The 25255-nt window shown below is 34.6% G+C and overlaps 1 protein-coding gene across 2 annotated transcripts; it reads right to left on the minus strand.

Moving 5' to 3' along the window:
* Positions 1-528: 528 nt before the first annotated feature.
* LOC140795593 (uncharacterized) lies at positions 529-24863 on the minus strand. 2 transcript variants are annotated; one of them, XM_073148263.1, is made up of 16 exons: positions 24397-24863; positions 22040-22186; positions 21311-21363; positions 19486-19523; positions 17244-17334; positions 12452-12557; positions 12291-12361; positions 9829-9898; positions 7658-7720; positions 6604-6675; positions 6384-6485; positions 6142-6216; positions 4435-4557; positions 3107-3223; positions 2643-2699; positions 529-847 (listed from the first exon to the last, which is right to left on the minus strand). In XM_073148263.1, the coding sequence occupies exons 1-16, from the start codon at positions 24418-24420 to the stop codon at positions 788-790; spliced, it is 1269 nt and encodes a 422-aa protein (XP_073004364.1). In that variant the 5' UTR covers positions 24421-24863; the 3' UTR covers positions 529-787. The 2 variants fall into 2 exon arrangements, with proteins under 2 accessions (XP_073004364.1, XP_073004365.1); XM_073148264.1 differs by having other exon boundaries at positions 19486-19520; positions 24397-24858.
* Between the last annotated feature and the right edge of the window lie 392 nt (positions 24864-25255).

The raw sequence follows: 25255 nt of genomic DNA on the forward strand, positions 1-25255 counted from the left end.
AATTGAAAAGAATAACTCGTCTTTAAAGACTTCAATTTTGTAGGCTATTAAGACGCTGAAACTTATAGGCTATGTTCACTTATGAAATAAAACTAATTCTAAAAAAAATATTTTAATTTTTAATACCAGAAGAAGATAGCTAATACTAATATAAGTTAGGCTTAATATACTTTCCCCTCTTATACTTTGATCCGATATCATTTTGCTCTCTTATAATATAAAAATATATAAATACATTTCTAGATTATTAAAAAGTTACAACTAAACTCATCTGGTAGCACTCCATGAGTTAAAACTCATGTGCCAAACATGCAAACAATATATTATTTTTAGATAGACAAATTACTCTCGTGAAGGGCCAAAAAAGTAAGTTTTAAATAATTTTGTCCTCGTCCTCTTTCTTTATTAAGTTCAGGTGAGGCATATTGAATTCAGGAAGTGTGATAAGCTCCAATCCAAGATATCCATAATGCTCTATACTGTAGAAATAAATACAAGAACACCAAGATATGGACATGCTACAAGTGATGAATAAACTGAAGCTTCATAAGAGTGATCACTGGTAGCCACAAGTTAATTACAATCCTTTAGTACATCGAAAACTGTATTCACAAGATATACATTAGGATTTAGCAGTATGAAATTGATCAATAGGGATCATAAAAGCCTTTTGAGTGATGGAACAATTACTCACAGTTTACTATACAATTGCAAGTCTCCATTTTCATATTAGGAAGCCATCCTGTTGTTAATTTTTTTGAGAACACTAGTTCTCATTTCTCAACAATCATCTTTGTGAGTATCGATCAACAAGCACTTTAGCTGCATCGGGTGCAAAGAACTTTGCCTACATGGAAACACGAGAGAAATGAAGATCAAATGTATAGAGCAAAGTCATTCTAATAAAAAAAATGCACTACATTCACACTCTAGATTCTTACAGAGAACACATGATAATATACAAATCTGCCGTGTGATTAGATTAGATGTTGTCAGCTTCATGCTTAATCGAGGCTCAATCATCAAATATTAGAAGTATAAGTTTAGTGCCTACTTTACAGATAATTTCCAAATTCGCAAATATAATGATGGAAAGGATGATCAGGAACATATAATGGACAGCAGGGATTATTAACTTCGACCACCAGAATGATGTAATTTCATGATATTGACCTGTATTACTATTTACTATAGGAAATCTAGGAGGTAAAATTAGATTGTACTCAACTCTCGTCATTATCTGCAAATTTATTTGAAAAATTGCAGGCCAAGGAGGTAAGAAAATGGTCTTCCTCATGATTTTTCAGCTTTCTGTCCTTTGTCATTTAGTATTGGGTAATAGTTCCCCCACTTTCATGTGTTATTTCTGTGTAAAAAGAACCTCGACACACATAAGTGACATTAAGTCTAGTAGCATAAAACACTTGAGAGGGAAAACTAGGTTTTGCTAATTTAGGATTGAGGTACATTGAAAAAAAATTCTGCTAATTACAAGAAACAATGGGCAGTCAAAAGTGTTCCATATGTGCAGTATCTTGTTTATGTTGATCTTGGATCCTGCACCTGGCAGTTGATTCTGTTCACGACTCAAAAGTCGAAGAAGACTAACCATGAATTAGAAGAACTTGGCATCTAGTCTATACCCAGTCCATCAAATTCAGGAGTGCTATAGCTTATCATTATAGAAATATAAGTAAAGCATTGGCAGGTTTAAGAGCAAATTCCCATGCCATGGATTCCCTTAGTTTTAGACTTTTTAGATGCCACAAAATTCAGGATACTTGGAACTTCATTTGTATGATTAGTACGGTGCCCTTAACTACAATTTGTTTGTCGTCCAAATGATTTAAGTGAGGAAAACAAAAATTTATCAATTTATAGGCCCAATATGGTGTATGATATTCCAAGAATCCAAAATGCGTTTTAATAGCCCTAATTAGTTTCCGGTTAAAAGAAAATCTAGAGTAGCTTTTCTAATTTTTTTTTCTTCTTAAAATTTCGCATCTAATCTAGAGTAAGAAAATAGGGTGTCAAATTCAGGAGTGCTAGAGTAAGCATCACAAGGAGCATCCAAGATGGCTAGTAAGAACCTTGAAGTGCACCACTATTAAAACTTTTACATGATAAAAATTTCCATTCTACTTCAATCCTTTTCTCCTTAAGTTGAAGTTGTATAGATTTAGTTTACAAATAACTAGTAGCGGTACACGAAGAAAATGAGAGCATTTAAATTTCAGAAAGGCCCTTACAAACATTTTATATTCAGAAAGTTAGAATGCTTCAAGTTATTATGGTAACTGACTAGTTCATGTAAGAGAAGAAACTGCAACCGAAAACCCTGATGATAAGGTTGTACAATGACATATACATTTTATGTATTTCACTGAAAGTTAAATATATGGGCATGACTTTCTCTTTACCAAGATAATGGCTGTACAAATATGAAATAACAAAACTTACTTGCATTAATATCCTCCCTGCAGCTCCAACTTTACATTTTTCTTTCAATATGATGTGTTTTAAGCCTTTATGCATGCATTTTATGTATTTTATGATTCTATCCAAAGTTAAATATGAGGATGACTTTCTTTTAGCCCAGACAATAGAATTATTATACAACTAAGCAAACAAAAACTACTTACTTGAATAAACATCCTTTCTGCATCTCCAACTTTACCATTTTCCTTCAGTATGATTCCCTGTCAAATTACAATTGAAATCTCTCAGACCATAAGCCTTCGGCTCCACAAAATATCATCTAACCTACACTCCATTCAGTAAGTAAAAGTAGAAGAAACTACATTCCAGATAATTTGAGGAAAGGAGAGATAATAATGGATTGGCTAATCAAGCTGCTTTCCAAAACATTTGATTCACTAATTTAATAATTTAAATCTCACGATACAGAATGAATGGTCATTCTTTAGCTTTTCCAGCATAATTTAATACCCATTATCTACTCTACATATAAATATTGCAGATATCTGTGACTACACATCATTTTCTCAACAAGCATCGATATGTTAAAATTCTTTCCTGCAACCAACTTTCTGTTGAAACAAATGAAAATAAGCAAAAGGACATAATGTAACCTATTGACAAGTACCTTTGCCAAGTAACCACGGAAATCATTTGGATGCTCATTAATAAGCTTATCATAAACTGCAACAGCATCACTTATGTGGCCCCAATCAGAATAGGCCTTTCCTAGAAGCAATTCAACCTGTACGTAGAACGCAATGCATATATGCATCAGGAAAACAAAGATCGGACTCGCATCTAGAGAAAATGCATATACTTTAATTAGTTTGTGATACACTCCACAAGCAAGATTCTAGAGTTTACGGATATTCTGCCAATACAATAAGACTGCAAAATATACAAAGGAATTCTTTGACAGAAAGCAACTCCATACATAATGAGTATGCTTAATTGCTTATCACTGGCCAGAACCATGTGCATTCACACACTATCTCCGAAAATATGCACTAAAGCTACTATGATATGTGCAGAGTGGTTTTGATTGATTTTAGAACCTTCTTGGATATTACCTCAAAAAAAGAATTTTTCCTTGAGGTACTATCGTTGATTGGACACATCATGGAATGAAAAAAATCAATTGCCCCAACAGTAAATCCTATAGACGGACTTTTTGAAAATTCACCTCTAAACAGAATCAACCAAGGGATTCAACACAACCTTGTTAGTTTCTGAGTCTCTGACACACACCAATCAAGGCTTCTATGAAACCCTCTAGTGAAACACTAGTTTTAAAATTTTCATTCCTCCATTGTGTTTTTAATACCACATCCAGATTTTATAAAGGTCAATGGTGGCCCTCTTTACATGGACAAACCATCCTGATTAGGTCCATCTATTTATCATGCCAATAGGTAATGCCGAGGCCCGAGGGTGGGAGGGCAAGTAATAAGGGAGAAATTTACATTATTCTGGTAAGATAAAAATCAGAAGTTAGTAACTCATGCTATTATTGATTGTCTATATTATATTTGAGAAAAGTTAATTATCTTAATGGAAGTGTTAAATGTTGAATTTGTTAAGTTCGCAAATAATTTGTCAAGTTTGTGGGATTACATTTTAGTTAGAGGCAAGGCTTCCTGAAGTTTTCAGAAATTCTACTAAAAGGAGAATCAATTTTGAATGCAATGGGTCCTAGGTTTAGCGTGCACGCACAAGCACACACAATATATATATTGTATAGGATCTAATAGTGAAAAGTTAATCAAAATAATAAGATGAGACATAAAAAACCAGTGCATGACAACGATAACCACAGATGGATTTCTGGGAGTGAACAGAGAGAGTATCAGTAGTCCATGCTCACATTTTTCACTATTAATAAACGTAGAATTTGTGAGTAACTAAAAAATAGCTATTTGTACAGAGGTAAATATAGTTGGATAAAGAACTCACTTGGATAGGGTCAATTTTCTGCTTTTCCTTTAAATCATTACCATTTGAATCCGCCAGATTATCTGGAGGCATTTGATTTTGTTCATTCAATTTTTCCCGGGTTGACAGAAGGACTTGAATTGCCTGTGCGAACCACCAATAATCACAGTAAGCATTATAAAAGCTTGAAAAGCTGTTATTTTAGGAATCATAACAGCACATAAGCAGCTCTGTTTAGAAACCTAATTGATGGTTAACCCATCACTAAAGCAAATGAGATGATAATCAAAGCAAATTTAACATAGCCAAGCCTGAGATCTCATGGGGTTAACTATTCTTCATATCTGGTACTGTATAAAATTCAAGTCTGGTCCTTATCTCATGGGTTCTTTATGTAAGACAGGGAATTGAAAAGAGATGAGAAATGTAGCCAAAGCCCCAGCACTAGAACTATTCATGTGGTACTCACTGTTGCTAATAGTAAAAGAGTTGGTACTAAGCCTTACACAACACTAACAAATAACTATGTACCACAATCAACAAGTTGTAGCTTATATCTATAATTGCTTCAGATTTGGGAAAATTGTCTTTTTACAGACCTAATTTGATAGATAATAATTACGCAAACCTTACAAACTTGAGAGATTCTTCCAAGTAAACATGAATAGATAGGAACACTATGAAGTTGATCTTGAATTTTGTTTCAACAAGATAAGTATTTGAAGTTTTGAACCATGGCATTTGAATCAATTCAATTATGTAGCAGGTGACGAGATGATAAGTTCTGTGAATATGAAAATCTTTATGAAGTCTTGAAGTGTCCAAGACAATCAAAGACATAGGATAACGAATTAGAATCTTAAAAAGGAGGTTTTCACAATAAGAGATTTCAGTTTGAAAAAGTTAAATGCAACTTAGGTTTGAAAATGTTAACTTCAGTGAAAGGTTAACTTCTGGAGAATGTGTGTCACACTTTTCATAAGAAGAGCAAAAGAAAACCCTTCAAAAGCACATTTGGGAAAATCTTGCAATAACAGTTATTAAATTATAACAGAAGAAAAGAAAAAGGAGTTACTAATGATACAATTAAGCTAGACCATCTGCAAAGAAGAAATACATATATTAGATCACAAGCAATAGCACCACTTTGCATAACTATGAAGAATGGCAACGAAAACAAAATCAACCTTCACCTAAGCAACCATACCCCAATCTGAAATTAAACTTACTAAGAGGACTAAGATCCCTATGCATAGACCTATTATCATCCTAAGAGATAAGGGGTTTGAATCAAAACGTTATCTTTCCAATTAAAATTTCTAAATTTGATCACATCTCTCACATTATAAAATCCATTTATGCCAATTAAAACTCATAACAATCCAGCACATTCATTTCTGGTCTTAAAGCTAAATTATGCTCTTAGTGTTTCTTCAGTATTAAAGATCACCCAAAAACTAGAGAAGTAAATGCAAGAAACAGTACTCTTTTACACATTGTCTATATGGTCACTTGTTTCATTGTAAAGAAGAAAATTTGGGTAAGGAGGATTTAGAACAAAAATTGAACTGCTTATCACAAGAACTATTAGCTTTAGTAATTTTGTCATTACATTGCCTATGCTAATGTTTTATTCCCTATGAATTAAATGAATTTTTTTAAATTTTAAGCCAACAATTTCATCAATAAAAAGAATAGTGAACTACAGTTAAACAGCTTAAAACAAACCTCATCAGGTCTTTTAGCAGCAAGCAATGAATTAGTAAGCCCTCGAAGAACTTCAAGGTCAACACTGTCAGATAACTGTTAAAGGGTTAGTCAGAAAATAGTGAAAAAGGATATAAATAGTAAGTCTGCAAGAAATAAAATAAATGCTTAAAAAATAAATTATTTTACAGACAACAGGAGAAATTGCCTGATAATTGCCAAAGAAATTTTAACTGCAGAATCAAAATTTTGTTCATACTAACAGATAAAGAATTTCTGTACGCTGAAGCACTCCCTTCGTAATCCTTCAGCTCGTACTTAACTTCTCCCAGCAAACGATATGCCTCAAAATTGTTAGGACTTTCCTGAACATCATAAATAACATTTTTCAATTAATAAGGAAAATGAGGTCAGGCATTATGCTTGTTGAGGAACCTCTGTGTAATTGAAGAAGGCACAATAGAGGATACTAAATAACCATACCTTATTTAACTTCTCAAGAAATGTCGATGCTTTTTCATATTCACCTAATTCTGCCAATGTGACCGCTGCTCCCTGCCATTTACCCAGGAATAAAGAGAAGTTCTAACAAAGATACTAGGGTATATGCTTAGATTTTTATAGTTATCATAGAGAAGCTACACGTATCTGACCCATCATTGCAGACGTTTTCTCCCTCTAAGTCTATATAATAATTGCACCACAAATGGCCACAAAGAAACATAGCATAGTTGAAAGACACCAAGTGTATCAGCCTAAGGAGACAGCATGCAAAATGTGGTGACTGATGAGTATTACCCTATTTAGCCTATTAGTTCGGATAAGATGTAGATAACTCTCCACAGTGAAACCTATCATTTTACTCATTTCTCTAGACATTTCCCAAAGGTTCAAAATGAAACCTATCACTAAGTAAACCAGTCACAAAGCTTCGAAATGAAAGATATAGAAAATTAGAAATTGAAAACATAAATTCCAGAACATCTCGACGCCCCAAAATGATTATTAGACTTTAGATTTAAACTTTTTTCTCATAAAGTATAGCTGTTTTTAAGTTGACATCTGTTTAGATATATTTAGGAGATAAGAGGCAATGGAACATAATCTAGCATGCTTTTTAGAACTTCAAAAAGTTAGTAAGGAGGATGACTGAGACCAGAGCCTTCTCTCCCCATTCCCTTAAAGTCATTCTTTTCTCAGTCATCAACAGGTTAGATTGGGCAGAGGGCCTTTGGAATATCTCCTACCATAAAGGGTTCAACGGTTCTCTGGGTTGTCCGCTCTGTGATGACGCATTGGAAGATACATGATCTGCTCTTTCTTCTTGTTTGATTCATGATGTATCTACTGACTTATTAAAATTTTCAAATTTTATCTTGAAAATAGTGAACTTTTGCAGAAGCAAAGTGTGAAAGTCTGTAAAGATACATGATTACATGAAGTTCACAGATAGAATGGATCTAAACAGCAGAATTTATGTAAAAAGAAGTATAGATTTGCTTCATGTATCATCTATGTATAAGAGTGAAGTACTTACTTCAAGAGCAGTAGGATCTCTAGGTGACTTACTAAGTGTTGCCTCGTAATCTTCAAGTGCCCTCTGATAAAAAGTATACAACACAAAAGTCATTTAATGAGTTCTAAGAATGTCACTTCCCAATACATTAATTAGAAAAGTGTTGCTCATGATAATTTTGTCAGAATATAAAATAAACCACCATTCTCTAAGGCCCCATTTTGGTTGCAAGATAAGAAAAAATTAGAATTCGGATAAAAGAAGGATTTATTCTAGATATTTTAATTTTAATTTCTCATTGGGTGTTTGGTTGCAAAACAAGAGAGAAGTGTTGGAACAAAAATATGGAATAAAATGGTGTTTGGATGTAATAGTTGGAATAAGAGATTAAAATGATCAAATTGACTATGCTGCATTTTTCCTAGTTTAATGTAAATAGATATTTATTATTTATTTTCTTTTCTTTTGAGAAAAATAGGAAATAAGTTTAAAATTAAATATAAATCGTAATTTTATTTACAACTATTATATTATCATACCATGGTTATTTTTACAATTTTTGGCTAAAAAATAATTTGACTTAATTCATCGTAATTTACAATGTAAATAGCATCACAAATTGACATTCTGTATCAAAATATTATTCACTATAAACACATTATAATATATTACCAAGTATATTATAGCCACATTACATAGATCCCACCTGAGTCTAAACTAACAATATATAGCCATAAATAAGTGAGGGCAAAAGGTCATTTGCATTTTCGAAAAAGTCTGTGAGATATTTCAAAAAATTTATCCCAATTAAAATCTAGGATAAAGATATTTAGAATGAGAGGGTTAATTCCATTTTTCTATTCCAAAACATTATCCGCCATTTGGCATGAATTTTTTGAAATAAAGGGAAGTCTAATCTAGAATAACTTACTTATTCTACTTAATCAAATAGCCCCTAACAATTTAAGCTTTTAAGGTAGCTAGTGCATTAATATGGTATCAGAGCAGAGCTCTTAAGTTTGAATCCTACATTTGTTATTTAAAATATTAAACTTTCACTTATTTAAGTCAAAGTTCACTTCTTAGGTCTCTCAAAATGCCTCAAGTCTATAAGTGATGAAGTATTAGAATATAAAATATAAAAACCATTGCACTCTAACAACTTAAACTATTAGAGTAGTTGGTAAGTTCAAAAAATTCATCTCAATTTGGCAAATAACATTATGGAGAACTAAATTAAAAATCTGTCCACAAGTATAAATTTCTCCAACTTGCTTAGGAAACAGTGAGAAGAGATATATGATGACCCTTTGCATTAGTCTTCAATTGAAAAACAGAATATAGGCTATGTATTTATGTATATTGATTAATAAGCTCGAATAAGGCATAATGGGCTACAACCTGCCATTGAGGAGTTGATATGACCATAACCCATGGCGGCTGCCAAATCCATCATAGGCTGCTATGGCAGACCCCGTGTTCTAATCTACTAGGTTTTAATCTGTCATTATCCATCACCATGTCAACAGCGCAGCACTGGGAAGGCAATTCCACCATAGCAGCTGCCATGACCTTTCTTTTTTAACAATGAATCTTTCAAACCATGTATTAACAATGATAATCCAAATTCATCTTGGTATGATGTAGGACATAGGTAGTTAAAAGTGTTTCCAAGAAATCAAAGATTCTAACTTGTAAGGCTTATGAAGAAAATTGTTGAAAATGCATAAGGCTGGATCAATCACCAGTTACTTTTTGGATAGTGAAGAGTAGACTAATAATGGATGTACCATTATAGTCTTAAACAACTCCACTTTCACTTTTAGATTAACTTAAATTAATCATTCCACCTGCAATAATTGATATAAGAGCTGCCACATTTTTCTCGATTTACTTCAAAATATGGTAACATCTGGCCAAGACAGACGCAAGAAGCAGAATGAAGGATGTTCGTGATCACACGATGAAGCTATATCAGCCAGAGAACTTCACAAGTTCATTTCAAGTGGTATACTCTCAAGTTTCTCAAGTTTTACCTATGAAACTTTCTTTTGGTTAAGAAGAGATTCTTCTGTTTTATTCTTGTACTAAAGATGATCTAATTCTTTTTAACTTATTGCTATAAGAGCATTATATAAAGAACAAACAATATTGACAAAATCCAATAAGCTAAAATATTTTATCATTTATACCTGAAAGCTTTCCTTCTCCTTATCAGTAAGTTTTCTCTCAACCACAGTAGCATCCTTGGTAGGGCCAACACTGTCACCAACAAGGTGAATAAATAAGTTGTTTCCATATTTTGACAAAATATGGAATATAGTAAGGAATGGAACTTCCAAAAGGTTGATAATTACAGTTCCAAGGACACTTATAAGAACGAAAAATGGTATTGATAATTTTGCAACTTGCATAATCATTAGGGGAATTCGTATGTGATCATCTTATAACCTAAGAAACTAAAGCTAATAGAATGTTTAAGAAAATATGGATAGCAGGAAATTAGAAATTAGAAATTAGGAAGAATTAAAACATCAAATTAGTTACATCCTGATATCAATAAACCTATAAGGTTCTACGAGAACTGCTCCATACTATGCAAAAGATCTATATCATCCTTCTCATGTCAAGGGACAATAAAACAACAGGATTCATGATAAGCAATACTACAGTAAACCATAGTACAATCCTCTAATTGTTGCTCAGAAAGTTAACAGCTCCAGAGTCCAGTGTAGCAGCATGGATCAATATAGGTGCAATTAGACTATATATTTGACAACCTAGCTGAATACCTCCATCTGAATTTAACAGATTCAAACATTATTTTCTGCAAAGGATATTCCGCACCTTTTCCTTGGTAGAAATCAGCAATATCAACAAAATCAAAGGTACAGCATTTAAATGGCAAAATAATTAGCTTGCTTTTCATAAAAGTGCTTCAATGGTAATAGACTAATAGTCTAATAGATGTATAAAATATTAAGCATTTAACAAAAGAAATGCATGATGATTGCTGACATGGACAGATGGACTACTACATAAGAGCAATATGGAATAAATAGTGAAAAAATTACAAAAAGAGTGAAAATAATAGTAAAGGGCTATATTGTGAATAGGGCTGTCAAAAAAGCCCGTGGGCTCATGAGGCTCGCGGGCTCGGCTAGTTAAGAGCCCAGCTTGAGCTCTAAATGAGATGAGACGAGCTAAGATTTCAGGCTCCAAAGAATTATCGAGCCGAGCCAGCACTGGCTCGCTCAGTTTCAGCTCGATTAGGCTCGCTTAGCTTTAATATATATATATAGTTTGAGTTATTAAGAGCCATTGGATCTAATCTTAGATCCAACTAATTTCTAAAACCCTAAACTTGTCGCACTCCAAAAACCCATCTCGCCACTCTCATTCTCGCGGACTTGCCCCCAAATCCCCTCACTGCCATTGCCATCACCATCATTATCTTGCCTTCTGACGTACCAGGTGTTGCCTCACGTCCAAGGGCTCCACGAGGGTGACACATGGCTTGTGGGTAAGGTGGTGAAGCAGTTCTTTCTCTCGATTAGCTTTTTGCCCTCATCAAGCTTATCAGAGACGTGCTTGTTGACAGGAAATTGCTTGAGAGTGTTATGACCAAGGCTGAAAAAGTACCAGGGTAGGTGATCATATTCAATGTGCACGGTAGTGAAATTGTCTTGGATCTCTTTGGCTTCATTTTTCTGTAGTGTTCTCTACTACATCTTCTTTGCCCCTATCTTCTACCTTCTCCTCCTCCTTTATATTGTCAATTACAATTTCTTCCTTCAAATTTTCAGAAATTACAAAAGGATGAAGACAAATAAATGTCAAGGACTCTGACTTCTCTAAGATAGTAGCTGAGTTCCTTACCAGAGAGAGGCAAAGAAACGTATTCTCTGAGACCTCAGGATTGTTTGGTTGGTCTACCAACATCAGTTGTGGATCACAATTATTTCGATCATGGTAGCAGAACTAAGGTGAGAGTCCATAGTTTCTAGTATGATCTCCTCTTTTGCAAGCTCACATTCTAATTGAGATCATTCTCTTTCTCGATTAGGTCTTGTGGTTCTCCTCCAAGAAGATGCACGATGTCACCTTCTTACATGTCGCTTCCTGGACTTTGGCCAACATGTTTTGGGCCATGGGCTTCAGCAAGCTCCAAATGCAATCGGCGACGAATGCCATGACGTGATTGTGTACATGGAGGAGCCTAACTCAATCAAGCCCATGACTTATCGAGCTATCGAGTTGAGCTCGACCTTTATCGAGCTGGACATAAACCGAGCTGAGCTAGACTTATCTAGCTCGTGTCAAGCTCGAGCTGAGAATATAATGCTATCGAGCCAAGATGAGCTGGGCTTAGCTTGCTCAAGCTCGGCTTATTTACACCCCTAATTGTGAATTCAAGTAACAGTTATATATTGGCAAATGAAGCAATACAACTAAGAAAGGGTCATGAGGATGCACAAAAAAGTAGCAATGATCATGCAGAAGAGCTAGAACCATAACTAGCAATAAGTGAATGTGATTTATATACAAGTACCTCTTTTTGAGAACATGAAACAGAGTAAATTCCACTTCTCACAAATTATAGTGAACATTTTAATCAAGAAAAAAGTGCCTCTAAAATAGAATATATTGTTACCTTCCATAAGGGAGAAAGTCCCCGAGAGCAAACACTAAACCAAAAACAAGAACAGCTATGCCAACTCCCACCTGTCTTGCATCAGTGCAGAGTTCTAATAGCCTGAATATTTATCAATCTCAGTTATATGCAATTAAGAGTATCTGATAAGAAGCACTGACCTTGGTACCAAATCCAATTGTACTTTGTCTTGATTCAATTGGTGCATCGTAATCTATAGCTTGATAAATTTTGGTAGCATCAGCTTTTTTTTGCTCAAGAGCAGACCTATATATACAATTGAAAATTGGATCATAATATAATACCAAAATGCAGATACATTTACAGAATACTTAAAACAAATTAAATTAATGTGCCATGATTAAAGTATAGCTCATATGAAAGGATGCCAGATCAGATGTGAAATATTGTTATTTAAAGCTGAAATTTTATGGCCAAAAAGGATCAAGGAACTCAGGAAAAGTACTATACAAAATTTCAAATCTCATGGGGAAGAGTATGAAGGTGCTTACAACCAAGCTCAACACCCAACGGTTAACTAGATCGCTTGTCAAAGATATAAAGATCACATCATAATCAATAATTTAATATAAATTTCCATCTATCAACATCTATTAAGAGTACTTGTTTATAGTTTTTTTTTTGGGGGGGGGGGGCAGGCATAATGACTCAGCAAAGAAATATTCAAGGAAACTTTCCTTGATACTTACAGTAACTTGCTAACTATGAAAATATTGCTCAGTATGATAGTAGGCTTATAGAAAGATATCTAAATGCTTGTTATAGTTATACTAGGACTATCATGAGTAGAAAACATTGCAATGGTCTCTTGCCTTGATAACCAAACATCACTCATATTGTCAGAAAGTGAGTTTAACAGCCTTGAATTGTTGAACGAACAAATTTTCACATGTATTATACTTTCAATTTTCTTCAATGATAATTCATGAGCTTATAATATGAGCTATATCTTGTACCCTTATGTCCTGTTTTCATATTGTTAATTTAAATGTCATCCACATGTAAGTTCACCAATTTGGACAGCTCCAGTGACACGATGTCCAGCAAATAACTATTTGACTTAAAAATTAAAGCTTTCTTCTTCTTTGATGAGTGATAGTGGTTTCTAATTTACGTGAATCTTTTTCCAAATTATTGATGTGTTCAAATCACCAATTATTTTCTCAGAGAAAAGATATAAGACATCAATATCTTGACACACAAACATTTTTGTTTCCAACTCATTTACATTTCATATGAAAAAGACTAGGAACCAATGTTTTAAAGATTGCAGCAGGAGGGTGTGCCACAATCTTTCCCAAACAAGACATGTCAGGCTGCATGGCCAATACAAAGAAGAAGATGAGGAAGCATCTGCAAGCACTAGATTTCATGTTTCATGGGAAAAGGGAGAAAGAAGGTGCTTCAATTTAGACTCAGGAATTGAGTTACATTTTTGAGGCTGATGGTCAATCTAGGGACAGGCCTAGAGGCCCTAGACCCAACTTGAAAGTTGATCCTACTGCTTCTCTTTCTCCTTGCAAAATGTGATATCTAACCGCAGTCATCCCTCCTCTCTCTCGTTCGTATTCCCATGTCAGCAAGCATCCCCAAAGAAATATGCTGCCCAGCACGCATAATATTAGATGACACTTAAATTTTTGGTAGGCTGATTACGAAAAGAATGTATTGACAATGAGAGAAGAAAGAAAAAATGAGCTAGGATGATTTATTTGACTCTCATGATTTATTCTGATTGGAATTTGTTTCCCACAGCTGATAAAAAAAATTACTAGACAGCAACTACTAGAAAGAAGAAAGGACTTCTAGTTCATTAGTCTGCTTAAATTAATGAACTGAATGAAGTCAAGCTGTAATTGTTCCTTCCATATAGTGCGTCTACAAAGAAGTATTTTAAATAGCTGACTACAACTCGGACATAACTTTTCACCTGGTGATCAAATAGAAGTTATTGTTTCCTTTCGCACAACAATAGCTGTGCCACAGGGGCCTGTGGCACAAACCGTGCTAACCACCAGACGGCATAGCACATAGCACTTACCGGCCATACCATAAGAGGGGGAGAGAAAAAGGTAAGGGACTACTCATCTTCACCATCGCCGTCGCCCAAGCTCGCACCACCGTTGGGTGCCCCAGCTTGAGGGAGGAAGAAAGGTCAAGAACAAGAGAGAGAGAGAGAGAGAGATTAAAAACTTAAGTTGCGGATCCAGATCTGGATCGGCGGCGGCAAGCTTAACGACGAGGTCAATGGTGAGCAGTGAAGCTATTAGGAGGGGTGCCATGCGGCACCCATCGTGCCATGTGCCGACATGCCCCGTGCCGATCAGCACAGTCATCCATGTTTTCACACTTAATTCATGAATAAATTGCTTCCAAATTGTAATATCTAATAACTCCTTATTGCTAATGTAGAAACTAAAGACTCAACCTTTTTTGTAATGACAAAACTATTGGAACAAAATTTTGAAGTGCTATAGATTAATTTTTGATGCGGACATCAGTGACATATTACATAGGGACATGTATCAACACAATTCATCCTTCAGAAAATTAGTCTTAAATTAATTATTTTTATTATACATTTGCTATTTAGTGTCCAAGGTTATATTTTCTTTTTTACAATTGTTTTATTTGTTATAGTCATTTGTAAGGTCTATATATAAGCCAAATCTTTACTTAATCGGGATCAATAAAGAAATAAAAGGTTTTTTCTCTCGAGTAAAACAGTTAGACAGTTAGATGAGATGGTAACCCTATTTTTAGGTACAGACAATATTTATCCATTCAATTTATCCTCCCAACTTCCTTGGCACATTGCTCATAAATATTCTATTCACGCATGTCGTTAGTTCGTAACGATGCCAATCAACCCCCATCCCCTCTTGTCCATTTTCTTATCACTTCCCTGTCATCTCACCACCATGTCTACATACCATAGTTCGCAGAATCGACAGATCCAGGCTCAATCCAACTCTCTCTTTCTTTCTCTTTTTCCCTCTCTTTTTCTCTCTTTCGCTCTTTCTTCTCGCTCCCTCTCTCTCTGACTCTTTTTTTATCTTTTTCTCTCCTTACTATATAGTCATTATTTCTCTTACAGGGAGATCTAGCTCCTTACTATATAGTCATTATTTCTTCCACTCTCCCTTTTTCTTCTCTTTTCTTCTTCTTCTTCATTGCACCATAGCTTTTTCTTCTATTTTCTTCTTCGTTGCACCATAGTTTTTCTTTCTTTATTTTCTTATTTGTTATAATTTTTCTAAATTTTTAGAAGTTTTCCTATATTTTTAAATAATACTTAAAAGTTTACGTAATTAAAAAGTTAGATCTAGTCCAAGCAACCAATATGGCCAATCCAGCCAATACGTATCGCTTTCCGAAAGGCCGATCCTAATCCCGGTACCGATTTTTCAAACCTCAGTATATACGCCCCCGCCCTCCTCCAAACTTGTCAAACATCTCTTCCCCATTCTAGTCTCCTTCCTCTCACATGAGGAGATCACCTTGTGGAGGAACGAGAAAAAATCGATCATCATTGCGAAGCAAGATCCAACGGTCACCGGACGTGGAGTATTCATGTATCATCCAATAGTTCATCATCATATAAATCAACCTTCTTCTCTACTATAGGCGAGCAAAGAAAAAGAAAAAGAAAATCGAATTTCAAAGAATTTCAAAATTTTAAATTTTGTGAATTTCAACTTTTTGAATTTTTGAATTTCAAATTCTAGTGACTTATCTTTTCCACCGCCTATTATCGTCTGCTTGTAGCCGCCAACCCTCATCCATCGCTGCTGCGTCCACGACTTCTTCTCTCATCCTCATGATTGGTATCATTTTTAAAAATAAGGACAAGTCTTGACATCAGAAAGATTTAAGTGTAAAACCCTAGCTTGAGAGTGAAGGTATGAAATATATCCCTAAGCATGATAATACTTGGTTTGACTAAAGTGACTTGGAACAGTAAGAACCCAATGGACTAGAGTAGTACGAGGAAAATCTCAATCCACTACTCAATGTCACTAAGGACAAGTCTAATCATCAAAAAAACTTGGGTGTGAAACCCTATCTTAAGGGTGGAGATGTGAAACATATCCCTGAATCTGATAATATTAGCTTGATTGAAGTGACTTAGAGTGTTAGAAAACTATAGGACTGAAGCAATATGAATACTGCAAGGAACACTCGACAGAGTCAAGTTCTCTCCCACTCGGGGAGAATGATGCAAACATCAGCGACATATTATATGGGCACATGTATCAACGCAATTCTTCCATCAAAAAAATCAACTTTAAGTCAATTATTTTTATTATATATTTGTTATTTATGGTGTTTAGGGTTATCTTTATTTTTGTTTAAGATATTATTTGCTTACTGTCATTTGTAAAGTATATATATGTGTGTGTGTGTGTGTGCGCGCGCACGCCAATTTTTTACTCGATCAGGATTAATGAAGAAATGAAGATTTTTAAGATTTATCTCCAATGTGAGTTTTGGGTCTAAAACCCTAGTTGATAAAGGAGATGTGAAACCCATTTATTTTCTCTTTCTAATCATCATTATTCCTAGAATCTCCAATGTGAGTTTCACATCAGTTTTCCTCTGGTTTTATTCCAAAGGAAGAAACATTAGTTTTGCATTTCAATAGTTCAGTTTATTTGTTTTTGTGTTATTATCTTTGTTCTAGCAATTTAACTACATTCTAATCCTACAATCTAGAGATTCCTCTCTACATCACCTTTCGAAAAATATAGGGTGCTTTTTGACAATACTGTAATATAAAATTACAGAGTTTCAACTACAATAAAGCAGTAACATATGGGGTTACTTGCAAACTTCCCTTACGTCAAGAAGTTAGGATTGTATAGACATGTATTTATATCTTCAAAATTTTGAAAAAAAAAAAAGGCCATGCATATACTTGTAGTCTTGTACCTTCTAACTGCTTCCACCTTCTCTAGAAATTGCTGATCTAAGACGACATTGCTTGATTTTTTACCACCACCAGTATTTAGTTCCGGTATCTCTACAAGTAGGAAGCCAATATAAGATAGAATAAGATAATAGATGTGAATCAAACAAAACACAAAATACCCAATATCTTATTATACATTAGGTAAAATTGCAAGTGAAGAGCAAAACGATTAAGAAGTTCAAGCTACAATATTAGTTGGATAAAGGATGCCCTAGCTTCCACCTTCCAAATATCAATATTTCAAAAGTGTCTTGAGCACTTCACTTTCCATAACCACAAGGCAAAGTACTTGAAATAAAATAAATGCAATTTGCATGTTCATAACCCAAAACTGAATATATAACCTGTTAAAGTCGCAGAGATGTATTTAAAAATGCAACCACAAAAGAACCATCCAGGTTAAGGAATATAGTGATAAGCATATTTTTACGATTTCATCTAGATGCCTACTTTATTGTAGGCCATGTGGTACTTAAGAAACGAAAATTCTCATATTCCAAGGTCTTATGTTCTTTTAAAATCTTTACAGGTCAAAGAAAGAAATGGAAGATTGTCATATCTTGCCATGTCATGATACCAGTAGCTATCAAAATTATTCAGAAAAAAAAGGCTTGAAAAAGAACCTTCACTTTCCTAATTCGTCTGTCCATGACTCAATTTGAAATGAGTTGCTTAGAAAATGTTAGGTGGAATCATGTATTGGCAGGTCGCAAAGTCCAACTTAATTAACAGAATGGATCCTGTAGAAATCAAAAGCTAATGTGCTACATAATGCAAACTTCCATCAATAAAAGGCCTGTTATATGACTATTATGTTAGGCAAAGTCAGTGTAACATTCAGAAAATTTAAGATCGTTGTTCAAGAGATTGTTATATGATTATCAAGTCTGCATATGGAGAGCCCCCTCTACATCCCATGGATTACAATAACAGCTGCACTTCCCACCCTCCATTTGTCATGCCTCAACCCAATTTTGAACTCATAATTAAAGATCTTAAGACTTAAGCATACAAAATTACAGAAATCTCAAAAAATTAGGAAAACTAACACTGGCCACAGGGAACACCAAAAGTGTTGGCAGCAGAAAGTAAGCCCCATCAATAGTTAATACTTCACGTTCTGAAGATAAAAGGACAATTGGGCCTGATTCAGATTTCAGAAGACAACCAGAGGACAACCAGTTTGACATCCATAAGAGGTTATACTAACATAGTCCTACTAGTATAATTAATAATTATCTTAAGGGTTAATTATATCTTAACCCTCTCAAACTATCGCTTGGTATCATTTTTACCCCCTAAAGAAGAAAAGTGGGCAGAAAAGTATTAGAATCCTACAAACCCCCGGAATGCCTTTAACAAAATGACAAATTACAATTCTACCCCTATTTAAAAATGATTTAATAATGGAGAGAAGTTGGGCATAGTTGAAGTAAAAATATATAAAATACTCTTTTTCACTCATTCCTTCTTCTCATTCCCTTCCTATTCTCTTAATACTTTTCATGGTACCCATGTCAATCACCTCATCCTCCTTCCATATCCTTCTGTCATATCCATTATCCCACATCTCATTCCCCAACTCTCCTCTCTAATTAAAAAAAGAGATGATGTAAGGAAGAAGGTGAGGGAAGGAAGAAGGAAATAAGAGAAGTAAAAATAAAATGGAAGCAAAAGGTGAGGGCATTTTGTCCATCTATTTAAATAGTCAATATTTTAAGATTATTTCTAATAAAATTTCTATCTAAATACTGACTGAGTCTTAGTGATACACTTAGATAATTCAGAGTTGTAGATCCATTTTTTTCTTGAGAGGGTAAAAGTGATACTGATACACTTAGGTAATTCAGAGGTGCAGGTCCACTTTTTCTCTTGAGAGGGTAAAAATGATACCCTTATAGGTAATTCAGAGGTGTAGATCCACTTTCTGGGATTTTTCTTGAAGGGGTAAAAGTAATACCAAGTGATAATTGAGAGGGTCATAATATAACTAACCCTTATTTAATGTCTCCTAAGATAACAACTGACAGTATCCTTCAGTTAAACGAAAATGATAATAGCAAGCACAGTAGAAGCCTGGAAGGTATTTTTAAAGCTAAACCAATCCAATTGTCATAATATAAGAAAGCACACAGACTTACCTAAAAAAAGAGAGAAAGATATAAAAATTCATGTACTATTGCAAGCATACAAAGAACTTACTTTGATTCCTAGTCTTCGGCTCTCCAGAAATTATTCTGCTGCACCAGAAATTTTGCCAATCACAGAAATAAATGAATGAGACAAAAAGTCTGCCATGCTGACTAAGAAATGACTAAAGATTTCAATGAGTCAACGAGTAATATGATAAAATTGAGGTTTCAAGCATCAAACATCTGTGTATACAAAAGATAACAGGACTTATCAAGTACTAACATGAGTATGTTCACTAACCTATGTCTAACAAGCTCTTATATTTGTTCTGAACTTCAAGTCAAATCTCCATTTGAATCAAAGGTGTATAGATAATCAAATTTTATTGTGTTCAACTGTACCAATATCACAAGTTCAGCTAGCAGTTAAAAGCAGATTATGTGCATATATGAAGTTGTGCAATACTGCAATGACGTTGATATTTTCACTCACCACTAAAAGAAGAGGACATAATGATTTTGTTGCCTTAGCTATTGCCACATAATTCCTACTGAAAGTTGTATATGATGCTACAACAAAATTAAACTTTATGGGTCATTCAATGTGTTTCTTAAGACATTTAAAAGGTATAAGACCTGATAATATGAACGGTCGTGCCAGTTGGCACTTGCCGTGCCGGCAACATACCGGCACGTGGCATGAGGGGTGTCGCATGGCACCCTTCCTAATAACTTCGCCGCTCACCATCGACCTCATTGTCAAGCTACCCGTCGCCGATCAGCGAGCGATGGCAACGACAACTGCAAAGGTGACAGCGACTGCGATGGCGAAAGTGAGTATTCTTTACTATTTTCTCTCCTCCTCTTACGGCACGTGCTGTGCCTGTGGCACGATCATTGTTGCTTGATAAGACATTTCGAAAGATATAAGACCTATTAAGACAATTTGAAAGGTAGAAGACCTGGTGAACTTACAGAGCCGTTAGAAAATAATGTAATTGATGTCTCAACTCTAAAATAGCATGGTATTAGAGAAGGAAGTCCAGATTGGAATCATACCAGGCCTATTTGCCGTTTAAACTATAAATCTCCACCCATTTAATTCAAATCCACTTTTTGGGCCTATTAAAATATCTTGAGCCCGAAAATGTAGGGGGGTGTTGGAGTATAAAAGAATTACAATCAAGTGAGTGTTACAAAATTCTAAACAAGTGGCATTAACTCCATCCAATTAAAGACAAATTTTCTAAGTAAGGCTCTATTTAGGACACAAAGTACAAGCTCTAGTTACACTACTTGCAAACATATAAACAATAACACCCAACATCAAAACTTTGGACTTGATCATATGATCAAATTTTCAACAGATTAACCTTGAATAATCAAGCATAGTTAAAAATTGATTATAACAGACAAAAGTACTTATATTATTTAAAATGTATAATTACATATGCGAACTATGAGGATCAATACTAGGTTCTTACATCCTCCCTTTGTTAAAGAATGTTCGAACTTCAAAAATTGAACTCTTAAGAATAACATGCCTTGGAAATTCTGCAAAAGCCATGGACAACCAAAGATGACAATTCTCCAACAGCACTATGAAAAAATGTGCTTATTGACAATTGATCAAAATTGTGCTTAATCACAATACTACTTTATTACGCACTAAGAATCAAATGCTTATAAAATTTATATTACATGCAACTATATGGTTAAAAATTAAAACTTTAAATACAAAGAGCAAAGGTTACAGGGTCAGCGAATGCAAAAAATTAGTACTTCCAGAGGTGTGTAAGAATGAAATATGGTACTAGAACAAGCAAGACAAAATGTTAAACAAATGACTGGTTCAAAAAGAAGTTTAAAACATCTACAAAGAAAAGATAATTTACCTTGGTTCCAATGCTATACGTGTGTTATCTTTTGGTCTCTTCATGCTTTTATTCTAAGAAGAAAAAGATATGAAATAACAACAAAGTATAGTAATAAATGTGAAAAAAAACAAACATTTCTCATAATTGACCATGTAGTTTAGGATGTCACTCATACATTATATTATACTGAATATGGCTGTAACTGTATAACAAAATGGAAATAAGTTTTGAGATATTTAAAAAGAGGGTTTTTCTTTCATAAACAAACTATGTTATACTGGCTAATAGAAATCAATTCAAGGAATAAAAATATCTACTGTTCTTTAGCAAGCTTCCATAAGAAATCAGTAAACAAGGAAGAGAGCGTGTAACATAAACTCATAAAGTATTACTGAGGATCACCATTCTATACCAAGTACAACTAAAAAAGAGAAGAAGAATAACAACAATTGAAGATGAAGAAATAACCGTACATAAGCTATAGAATCCTCTTAATACAACAGATATCTTGGCAGTTTCTAAATTTCATAATCCCAGTAGGATTAAAACCTTGGTTGAAAATGACCCAAAAAGTTGGAAACAAGTCATGAGCTCCTTGCTTATAATAGGAATAGTTTTGAAAGAGTTCATGAGAGAAGGCCAATGCAATAAGTAGAATTACCTGCAAAATTAACACATGGGAATAATATCAAGAGAAAAGGAAAATAGAAAACATCACCAATCTCACATGCTTAGCAGGTAGCTTACCTTATCATTCTTAGCAGGTTCAGTCCCGAAACCACGCCTCTTGGAAGCCAGGCAGATAACATCACCAATCTCACATGCTTCATGATAGTCCTTCTTAGAACGGGTTCTTCTAACATGAATGCCCCATCTCAAATTTTGTATGCATGCCTACAACTTAAAGGTTCAGCAAAGATATGAAGAATGTTTACTTCAAAAGAAACTACTATTAGGAAAGTCAAGATCAATATTTCATCCAAAATTTAAAAATGTTATACAATTAGACTAGTCATTTAAACCCTAAAAGTGAAGGGACAGCAATCCTATGTAAAAGGTCCATAGGGTGATAAGGGGAAAAAGAAAAGGAACAACATTTGATGATCAGTATTTCACTCTCCAACATTCCAGCAATTTAGTTGAAACTTTTACTTGACAACATTCAAACTGACTTTTCTTTTGTCCTTTGCATGATATAAAGTTTGGCATGTGTCAAGTAACATAGAAGGGAAGAAAACCATATTTCATGCAGAGTGCCAACTTCAAAGATTTTGACAATTAATTGTTGAATTATATGATGTAAGATGTTAATTGAGTGCTAAATTGTTCTGGCAAAATCAAACAAAAAATTCTCCTGAATTGCAATGGGAGAAGTAAAAAGAGATACTGTTGCGAAGAATAAAGCTAATCTTATAATATTCATAAAGGGAAAAAAACAAATGAAGATGGCTTCCTCGTACTGAGAAAGATCAACAAGACAGAGCAACACTAGGGACTATCTTCTACATATTTAAAGACAGTAAGGATTGGAACGATGAAAGTACAAGGTTTTAACTGCCTATTAGAAAGAAAGATGATGCATGACACAGAGAATGGACAAGCGAAATGTGCAACGAGTGTTTATTTGGCAAAAACAGGCATCTCCTATATACTTTCAAGACCAAAACCTCAAAAGAGCATAGTGATCTGCTGATCCTTTAGTTAGCTTTAAAATGTAGCGAGTTCAATCACAGTGCAGCCATTAGGAAATATTCTGTTTGAGTTTATAATTACAACCCTTCTAGAAAAAATAATGGAGTCAGTCCACACCACATCTAAACTATGAAGTATGAAGGGGGCAAACCAAACAAAAACAGTGGAATCAATAGACACCTCAAGGGAAATACTGGCTTCCTTCTCTTTCCTTTCATTCTTTATATTAGAGATGGTAATTCAAGGTCTAGCCTAAGAAAGATTTTTGTGTATGGTTATAGAGTTCCTAGGTTTAAAGGACAAGAACAAAAGAGGACTCGTTTCAATACATGGTTCCTCTATTTTCTATATCTATCTCTTGTCATTCCTCTTTTGTTTATTTCCTTTTCCTCTTTCTTTAATCATTAAATTCTTGTTATTGGAATGCGAAATTGGTCTTAATTTCCTAATAGAATAAATATAAAACATAATAACAATCTCCCCATAGGAGATAAATCTTAATTTTGATATCAACTTGGCCCCATGTCATTCTTCCTATTTCTTTATGGCTTAGGATTTGCAAACTCAGCAAAACATCCTTAAAAATTAATAAGAAGACTGATCCAGCAATACGAGACGCTATATGACCATACATCATGGTGATTCATGTGTTTTGCAATCAAAGATAGCCAAATCCTTATATATCTCACTGAGCACCACATTGTGGTACATGAATTGCCATAAGAGATACTGTATGAAAATGTACCTCCAAAAGTTTGAACTTTTGTCTAGGACTCACAGTGGTAGGGTCTAAATAATAAACTCTAATTTGGTTTTTCCACAGTAGCAAAGATGCTATACAATGGTTTCAAACAAGATGTCTGACACACAGATTCTTACGCTAGACATATCAGTTCTAAATCCTGCTGGATCAGGCCTGACCTAATCTTGATTCTAGAATGGATATAATTGATATGGCAATCCACCTTTATATTTTCTGCAAATCAACCATTTGAATCACGATTTACATATGCGGAACTCCAAGTGGAATCAACTCAATCAAGCATAATCTATAGGTTCTTATTTTATATCCGTGTTAGAAAATCCCAACTAAAAGATATTCATTTCAAGTGCTCAATCATGCTAAAGCTCCAAAGCATTGGCAACTCTTTCTACAAATAGAAGCTCCTTCAATACAAATTATCTTAAACCACACTGGCTGCGGTCTGCAGATCTTTCACAACCTCTTTGGACATCTCCACTAACCTATTTCATAGAACTGAAAAACAACAAGCATTATAACATTGCAAACCCACAGCCAGTGATTAAGAAAAGTGAAAAGAACAAGAAATCCTATACTAATAAACCAAAAGCTTCAACCTTTAATCGGGAAAATGGGAGTGGAAAGGGAGAAGAGATGAATTCATACATACCGCTGCTGGGAGGCTAAATCCCATTGGCGGACCACGAAGCCGAAACGCTAAGATTGGAAGCGGATAACACGAAATGAGTACACACTTCGCTCCCGCCTTCCTCCACTGTCCTCGCCTCCTAGCGTGACCCCTAGGGTTACAACTCTTGTTTGACGCCGCCTGGTTGGGGGCAGTTCCAGTTCAAGCCGCCACCAACCGCCGTCTTCCCGCGGTGGACAGTGCTTCTTGCCGCACCTACTCCGCCGAAGAGGAGTCTATCAAGTATCAAGCACCTTCTCCTAAAGGTTCAATTTTGCTCATTCGTGACCAGTAGCTACGGCCCAGTGATACATCGCTCTATCCCTTTGGAAGTTTGGACTTTTGCGACAGCGTTTGTGGAGGGTTGCATGGGAAAAAAAGAGTTACAACGAAGCTCCGATTCAAGAAAGTCAATGTCTCCGGTGATTGCATCTCAATCATGATGACTTAGCCATTTAGCCTCTCGAGTTTATCAATATATGAATTAGATTGATCCACGGCCGGAATAGTTAAGTACATATTTTAATGAATGGATGATCTCGCCTTCACAAAAATATATATTCGTATGGGTATTATTGGATCCAAATTATTTGATATTGAATTTGTTATGTATCTAACTCAGGATACGAATCTTAATTTTATCTTAATTTTTCGATCCAATATATTAGTCCGAGATATATATAGTTAAGTGTAAATAGAAATCTTAGGGCCTTGTTTGGTTTGATATTAAATTCCAAACTCGATTAGTTAGTCTTATTTTTTTTAGCCTTGATATTTTGAAAGTAAATTTAGATAGATATGAAAAAGATAAAAAGATATTTGGTTAACCAGTTTAGAATCC

The sequence above is a fragment of the Typha latifolia genome, chromosome 9 (genome assembly GCF_019914945.1).
Source record: "Typha latifolia isolate L0001 chromosome 9, TyphaL0001v2, whole genome shotgun sequence".
Classification (NCBI taxonomy): Eukaryota; Viridiplantae; Streptophyta; class Magnoliopsida; order Poales; family Typhaceae; genus Typha; species Typha latifolia.

Coding starts and splice junctions, on each gene's coding strand:
- LOC140795593 (XM_073148263.1), bottom strand. CDS start 24,420: ATGGGATTTAGCCTCCCAGCAGCG. Junction 22,187..24,396: donor GATTTAGCCTCCCAGCAGCG/GTATGTATGAAT, acceptor TTTAAGTTGTAG/GCATGCATACAAAATTTGAG. Junction 6,486..6,603: donor TTCTTGAGAAGTTAAATAAG/GTATGGTTATTT, acceptor TATGATGTTCAG/GAAAGTCCTAACAATTTTGA.